General features: G+C 33.3%; 1 protein-coding gene across 4 annotated transcripts in view; it reads left to right on the forward strand.

Moving 5' to 3' along the window:
* BCLAF1 (BCL2 associated transcription factor 1) overlaps nucleotides 1-7651 on the forward strand; it is a 30514-nt gene extending 22863 nt beyond the window's left edge. For 2 of the 4 annotated variants that reach the window (XM_012474389.2, XM_012474390.2), the window contains exons 11-13: nucleotides 231-377; nucleotides 5629-5841; nucleotides 5993-7651. In XM_012474389.2, coding sequence (XP_012329812.2) covers nucleotides 231-377; nucleotides 5629-5841; nucleotides 5993-5998 — 366 coding nt within the window. In that variant the 3' untranslated portion in view covers nucleotides 5999-7651. The remainder of the gene's footprint in view (nucleotides 1-230; nucleotides 378-5628; nucleotides 5842-5992) is intronic. The other 2 variants (XM_012474391.2, XM_012474392.2) reach the window with 1 other exon arrangement.
* The last annotated feature ends 350 nt before the right edge of the window (nucleotides 7652-8001 follow it).

The following is an 8001-nucleotide window of genomic DNA, read 5'->3' on the forward strand; positions in this document are numbered from 1 at the left end:
ACAGTATTCTAACCCTTAGGTTGATCATTTCTTCTTAACCTACTCAACTTTTAGTTGGCAGAATTTTTTGCCTATGATATAAAATGGCCATCCTTTTCATCCTCAATGGCTATGAGATTCAGATAGGAAATTAGGGCATATGTTTTTTGTTACTGCAGTAAAATTAGAGTTTGCATGTAACTAAATACCTTTTGATTGCATCACTAAACAACTTTGTTAATGTTAATCAGTTTCGAATTAGAGGCAGAGGAAGAGCCAGAGGAGTTTTTGCTGGGACAAATACTGGTCCAAACAACTCAAATACTACTTTTCAAAAGAGACCGAAGGAAGAGGAATGGGATCCAGAATATACCCCAAAGAGCAAGAAGTACTTCTTGGTGGGTGTTAGACATCTGTGTTTATTTGGTTTGCATTAATTTTCAAAGCATACTAGGTGAATACATTTGAGTACAGATATCCACTATAAGAAGATTCACCGTTATGTGGGAAACCTTTTTTGAAATAATTACCCAGATGATTTGAAGTTTTGAAAATGTGGGTCCCTTTAGTCCTGTTCATACTTTTTTGCTATTAGGCTGATCAGGGTAAACTAAAAATATACCTGATTTGTTAGCCACATTCAGAGAACATTATATTATAGTTGAGCTTAATGTTTGTTTTCTATCTGTCTATAAGACAGTGACAGTTGTAAAAACTTCACATTAAGGTGTATCTTCCATCATAGCTATTTGTTTAAATGAAAGGGAGAAGAATTTTTTCAAAGCACTTATAATTAAGTATTGCAGGGAGGCTGTCAACTTTCATTGGAGAAAAAAGTTGATGAAAAATTACATTACGGAGAAATTGCTGATAGATAAACTAATTTGGTGCTTCCTTGTGGCAGAGATGCTTTTCCCTCTGAAATAGTTTTTCAAGGATGAAGCTAGAGGTGGTAGTTGAAGGATTCTCTAAAGATAGGCATTTTTGGCTCTTTGGCATGGGGAAGAGGGTCCCTCCTGCCTTACAGAGGTGGACAAGAACATACCAAAACTATTTTCGGAAGTATTCATTTTTTTGTCAAGACTTTTCAGAGAATTGGTGTTTCAGAGACTAGTTCTGAAAACTAGTTGCTTTCATGGAGGAAAATTGTATTGGACTTGAAGAATTGTTGACTTTTTATCAATATACTTGAATAAGCCTGTGAATGTCCATGACATACCTACTTAGTTAGAGCTTATAGCCATGTTTTGAAGTGGATCTCTATTTTGTCTGGAGAAACAGTATGTTTGTTTCAAAAATACATTTCCATTTGCCTCTTTTTTTGGCATGTTAATGACCAAGAACCAAAAAAAAAAAAGTTACAGTGCATTATGCATAATGTTTTCTCAGTTTATGCTTCTTGAGTGGCTTGAATTGACATTCTGAAAGTAAAAGGCATTTGATTGAGGTATGGAAAAATTTGAAAGATCCATCTACTTTGTGGTTGAAAAATTTATGTATTAACAGACTTATGTTTATGCTAGGTACTAAGGATGGAAAGACAAGTAGGATGTGATTCCAATTTTTGACTTAGAGACTAGTAGGAGAGAAACAAACATTCTAAATATATATGGTGGCTTTTCCCATAGAAGGAATAGGTGGATTTTTGCAAAGGAGAGACAGTGATTAGGAGAGATTTTTGTAGAGGAACTTCACTTTAATCGTGAGGTCGAGAGGTAGGCAAGTGTACTGCACATAGCAGAAGGAGTGAAACAGCATGATATAGAGAACTTTAGTACTCACAGAGCTAAATGGTTGGTATAAGTTTGGGAAAATTGAGTACAAGGAGCCACAGTGTGAAAGGTCTTAATGCTTTATTAAGAAAATAGAGTTTTAAGCAGAGTTTACAAAAAGCATGATTATTAAAAGTTAAATTGTTTGAGAAATATTGAGTCCCTAAACTAAGGGGCTAGAGTTGAGAAAAGTTGAAGTAACATTTATAGGGACTTGATTTCAGGGATGTTAGTAGTGAGAGGAAAGAATCTAAAGGAATCTATAGGAAAGAAGCTCCTTTCAGAAAATTAAGTTCTGTTCTCAACAGGTTGAATTTGAAGTGCCTGGGAGAAATGGAACTGTCCGGTGGATAGTTGCTAATTCAAATTTAAAGAAACAAATACCTAAGTGCTATCATTTCATAGGTCACCATTAAACCTGTGATAAGATCACAGAAGAGATAAAAAGACCAACATTTAAAAAGTGGGGTGAAAAGTGAGAGACAGTAAAAATGTCAAAGAAGTAGACCAAGTATGATAGGTCAAAGAGTTAGGAGGGAATGAGAGGTGAACAAGTAGATAGTAATTGTTTACCACTTTTAACAATTTAATAATACAAAGTTTAGGCCATTTTTCTATGGCATTCTCTTAAGAGTCTGCTCTCCCTTAACTAGTACAACTCATTTTGGGTTGGCTTTTAATTAGGCAGTAGTTTCATTAAGAAGAGTGTCTTATTTTAAGAATTTAGCCATTTATAAGTAGGAGTAATATTTTTATGTGTTGTTTTTCTGGGTTATATTTAAAAATCTTGGTCTCTGTATAAAACATACAAATTGATTTGCCACAGACTGATGATGTTCACTAGAATATCAAGTAAAATTAACACACTTCTTCCCTTATAAATCAATTCCCAAAGCAAATTATTTTGGTCTACTTAGGAGCCATTAAAATGGCAACTTTGGTTTTCACATGGATAGTTGAATTTAAAAGATTTTGTATCTTATATGTAAAGGAAACTTTCAGACAACTAACGTTGAGGGAAAAGAAAGAAAAGTACAATTCAGGAGAAAAGAAGTCTAAAACTAGACATTCATTCCATTAGGTTCTTTCAGAACAATTGACCAGTGTAAGAGTTTGCTCATATGGATGAAACATTAATACTTAGTAATAATAGATAACATTTATTTAGCATTAGGTTCTATGCAAGGTGCTGTTCTGAGTGTACTGTATATATTAATACTTACAAAAGCCTTTTGAGTTGGGGCTGTTATTCCATTTTTATGGATGGAAAAAACTGAGGTACAAAGGTTGAGTAGCTTAACCAGAGTTATGTGGCTAGTAGCAGTGGGGTCAGGACTTAAATCCATGCATTGGGCTCCAGAGTCAGGGTTCTGAAAGGCTTGTATATTTGTTATTTAATACTGAGTTATAGTAATCTTTGTTGCATTCTTTTCTGAAATTTTCTGTCTCTAAGCTTTGTTTTATGCAAAGGTATGGTAATGTTTTCAATAATAAAAATTCTAGGAAAGATAGTAGTTTTAGTTAGAACCCAAAATTCTATGGAGGGGTGAGTGTGAAGAGTTATAGCAAGTGGGAAAGTACTAAAGTGGGCAGGTTCTCAGTGTTGAGTTGCTGTCTTCAAAGGAAGAGGAAATCCCTGGTTGGGAAGGAGGTTCAGGATTGGAGTTTTGATAATTAACCCATTGAAACTTGATCGATCAATGGAGAATAGATGATTCAGAAGGTCTTGGTTCTAATACAGACTCCTTTGTTAATGAGCCTAGCTGTATATAAATATCCCACTTCTGGCTATTTGTAATCTGAGATAATTAAAATTTAAAAACTTTAATAATGAGATTGAAATCTTTGATATAAAAATTTGAGTATGCAGAGTATGTTTAGCATGAAAAATCTCAAGTAGCTGTCAGGATACCCTATGAAAGACACAATTTATTTAGCTGCTGTTGTCTTTACCAAGTTTCAGATAATTGTATATTAAAAGCAATGGCTAGTTTAATCCTAGTGTCTAGCTTTGCTGTTGGCTTTTCTATTTCTGCTAACTCTTAGCTACCTGGTGTGGTAATCATATACTGCCACCAAGGTATCTGGGAAATGTGTTTTATGGGTGACGGTCACAAGGGGTAGAAGAAAGGGCTAGCTTTGTGACCTTGGGCAAGTTACTTAATTTCTCTGTGCCTCAGTTTCTTTATTTCTAAAATGGGGATAGTAACAGTATTTTAGAGGGTTGTTGTGAGGTTTAGATGAAAAAATACATGTGAAGTGTTCAGAACAGTGCCAGACCCATATTAGGCACTATAAAAACATTTTTTGCCACAGTTTATTGAGTGCTTACTTGTCAGACACTGGGCCAGGCACTTTGTACTGATCTGTGTTCCCTCAAGGAGCACATTATTAAAATAAGGAAGTAAATTCTAAGAGGTTGCCCAAAGTCGTTACAGTTTCTGATAAGATTTAATCTCATGCTTCTCCAAAACCTAGAATCCATGGAGTATTACATAAATATCATAAAAAAACACACACTTTAAAGTTGGGTATGTTAATGCAATAAGGAAGCATGAAATTATGTAGTTGAGTGGGAATTATTTTTAGTGGCAGACTGTTATAAAGTAGTTTGTTTTGGGTTTGTAATAAACGCTCTGTCTTTAAATTTACACTTTTGATAGTTCCAAAATTCATTCATTACAGAGTCATGTACACCTCTACCTAGTAAGATTTCATTGGTTTGGTGGATATAGATTATTAGCAGTTGGTAAGTTCTCTTTCATATGGTCTGTTAGTTACCCATATAATTGAACTTTTCAAGCTATGAAGGGTAGGTTAATCAGTTGAGTATGTCCAAAGGCACATTCTATGTTTTGAAAAAAAATACTCATCACATACTGATGTATGTAAAAAAAGTTTTAGCGGCTTTGGATGGTTGCTCACTACTAGTACTCCATAGATTACACAACATTTTGTTAGCATTATACCCCCTTTTCTCATAAAGGGTCATCAGTGTGCTTTATTTCCCATTTTTTGTGGGTGACAAAGCCAAAAAATTATTAGCAGTTAATTAAATTACATATAGGACTCCTTTTTGACCTTTTGTATGTATAATACCCATCTCTACTCATCTACAAAGTCAAGAACTTTACAGTTTTGCAGATTGTTTTGCTTAATAGAACAATTCACAATTTGGGGAACATCTGTATTTGAATACAATTAATGAATAATGAAAGCTGGAATGTGATAACACTTCAGATGGATGAAGAAGAGCTGAGTGGTGTTAACTCTAGGGACCATGTCATGATTTACCACTGAAATTCTGTAGCCCAGAACATTGATATGTACTATACATTGATCTAGATTTAAATCTCAGAAGATTTAAAGTCTACTTTTATATGTAAAGTATAAAATAATAACACCGGTTTTATTTAGTGACTGTGTTTATAATGTAATGATATTTTTGTGACTTTCTGCATTTTTATGACTAAGGTAATTTTGTTGGGAAAAGCTGGTTATCTTATCTCATTGCATATGGCCACATGCAATAAGATAAAAAAATAAGTGGACTTAGATTGACATAATAATAGAAAAAAAACAAAACTCAGAATTCCGAAAATGGTCATTTAGCAGTTGAGATTCTCCAAATGATTGTCTAGGTGACCCTCAGTGATTGGGTTGCTAAGTAGTAAGATGTAGTTATTCTCTTGATGATGGAATATATTTTTGTTGAAAAATTCAGTTTTACTGGTTTTGTTTTATTGTGTTTTAGAATATTACCAATCTCATACACCCAGTCTTCAGAAGATTAATACTATGATTTATGATTGGAGAAATGATCATCATCTTTATAAGAAACACATTTCATTGACAGTTGTTTTTAACCTTTCTGTAGCATGATGACAGAGATGATGGTGTGGATTATTGGGCCAAAAGAGGAAGAGGTCGTGGTACTTTTCAACGTGGCAGAGGGCGCTTTAACTTCAAAAAATCAGGTAGCAGTCCTAAATGGACTCATGACAAATACCAAGGGGATGGGATTGTTGAAGATGAAGAAGAGACCATGGAAAATAATGAAGAAAAGAAGGACAGACGCAAGGAAGAAAAGGTATAAGATTTCAACTTGTGATTCTGACAGATATTTTTGGTATAGGTTTGGTGGGCGAATTAGTTAATTATTTCATTTTTAGGAACAGTTACTAATATGGTTCCTTTTTACTCTCCACATCTTCTGTTAATCTTTAATTTTTCTCTTTTAGGAATAATAAATATGAAGTAAGATTGCAACAGAGAGCAGAACTTGCACCCACCATTTTTTACCTGAAATTTTGTTTTCAAATAAGAATGTAAGCATTTTACTTAAATTTTACTGTTTGCAACTAGTCTATAGAAATTTTGTTTTAAGTCTTCAAATATCTTGAGAAATAGTAGACTGTATGTTGAAAATCGTACTGAAATAAAGTAGAAAATTGTTACGTACCATATTTGTAACTATCAACTTTAAAAAAAAACTTTTAACGTTTTTGTTACATGCATTGTAATTCTGCTTTGTCTATAAGATATGGTCAAGTACAGCTCTGTGAAAGTTCTGATTCTCTTCCTTCCCTGTTTGTTAATGTTTTATTCTGAAGTAAACGTTAGCTCTGCATACAAATCCTGGAACAGAAATTGTTTATAGAGACTACACTAATTATTTTAACTGTATACATCTGTTTAATTTGAACACACTACATTGTAGGGTGACTAATTTTTGAAGTACACCACAGACAAAAAGTTGATACTTTGGTAAACTAAGCTAGTTTAGAACTTAAGCAAATGCTTAAGAAGGTATAAAAAAAGCTTTGCCAATAACTAAAAAGTACAAGCTATTAAAAATTAGATTGAAAAGTTTGAGAAAATGTTATTTTTACTGAAAGTAAGCAGTGGCCTATAAACATTCTTAGGAGCCTTTTCTATTTGCGTTCAAAATTGAGTGTTCTTTTTCTAATTTGATAGTTTGAGTCATGGTCTTAGATATTAGCTGTTTGCGAGAGGAAACTGGTTTGTAATAATGCTGCAAATAGAAACCCCATTCCTACTGAACATCTTAGTTTTAAACAGAGCAAAACCAATCATGGGGTTGGTATGGAGGAGGTTTATTCTGCAGAATAAGTTGATACATTAGTACCTGATTTTATATCTTACATATTTATTTGAGCTGAACATTAGTTTGTAGTGCATCTATTAGTAAAAATAGAGAAACATAACATACTGTTCATTAATAGTATTTTAAGTAAATTGTTTTTCCAATGTCACCAATAAAAGTTTTGGCAGGACACTTGTTGCCACATCGATCTAATTTGGTTTTTTTTCCTCCCGTTTCAGTTGCAGTATGTAAAATGGCTTTTTCTTTTTCTTCTTAAGGGTTCTATTCTTCAGGTAGATAATTTTTCAAATGTGAATTTTATTTTGTGTCTATATGATAGCTCTTAAAGAAGTGAAAATCTGAAATAGTAAATTTCAATGTTAAGTCTGCTTTATGGGCATATATAGAACTAGACACATTTTATTTGTTAATTTAGTTGTGTGCGTTAAAAGGAGCTAATGCTTATTCTGTTAATGTAAACTTTTGAAGATCTTAAGTATATTGCTTTTTCATCTTAAACACTTTTGAGGATTTGCAATGCATCTAGCAACCTGGATTTACAGCCAGGGACATTGGTTAAGAGCTGAGCTGTTGGAAACAAAACTAAAAGCATCCTCAACATACGTGATGTTTATGGCCCTCAGCTCCTTAGTATTGTGTGATTTCCCTCCTTAACATGTCTTTCTGAAATTGTCTATTAAAGCAGAGGAAATACCTGCCAAAGCAAGTATGTATTGCATTAATCAGGACATAACTAATATTGTCCTGTTCAAAATAATATTTATGTGTGAAAGCAACATGGATGTAATCCCCAACTCAGAATTTTCATGACCCTTATGTATACAAATAAATACATAAGAGTTATTTTGTTAGACATCAAATCTGTGTGCATGACTATGTGTTTATCTACTTAAGACAATAGGTAAAAGATCTGCGAAATTAATAGGGAATGGGAATAAAACTACTTAATTCCTGTGGGCAGGTTATATTTTAAGTTCAAATGCATTTACTTTAACCTTTGGTTGCTTTCATTCTGTTAAACAAAATTGAGGAAAGATTATGATACCAGAATATAATACTAGGCTAGGGTGATTGTGAGAACTCTGTAATAGAATGTCATTGTGGATGTTACCTTTTTCAGAT

This window comes from Aotus nancymaae, unplaced genomic scaffold (genome assembly GCF_030222135.1).
Source record: "Aotus nancymaae isolate 86718 unplaced genomic scaffold, 86718_ANA_hifiasm-v0.15.2.pri h1tg000040l, whole genome shotgun sequence".
NCBI classification, from domain to species: Eukaryota; Metazoa; Chordata; class Mammalia; order Primates; family Aotidae; genus Aotus; species Aotus nancymaae.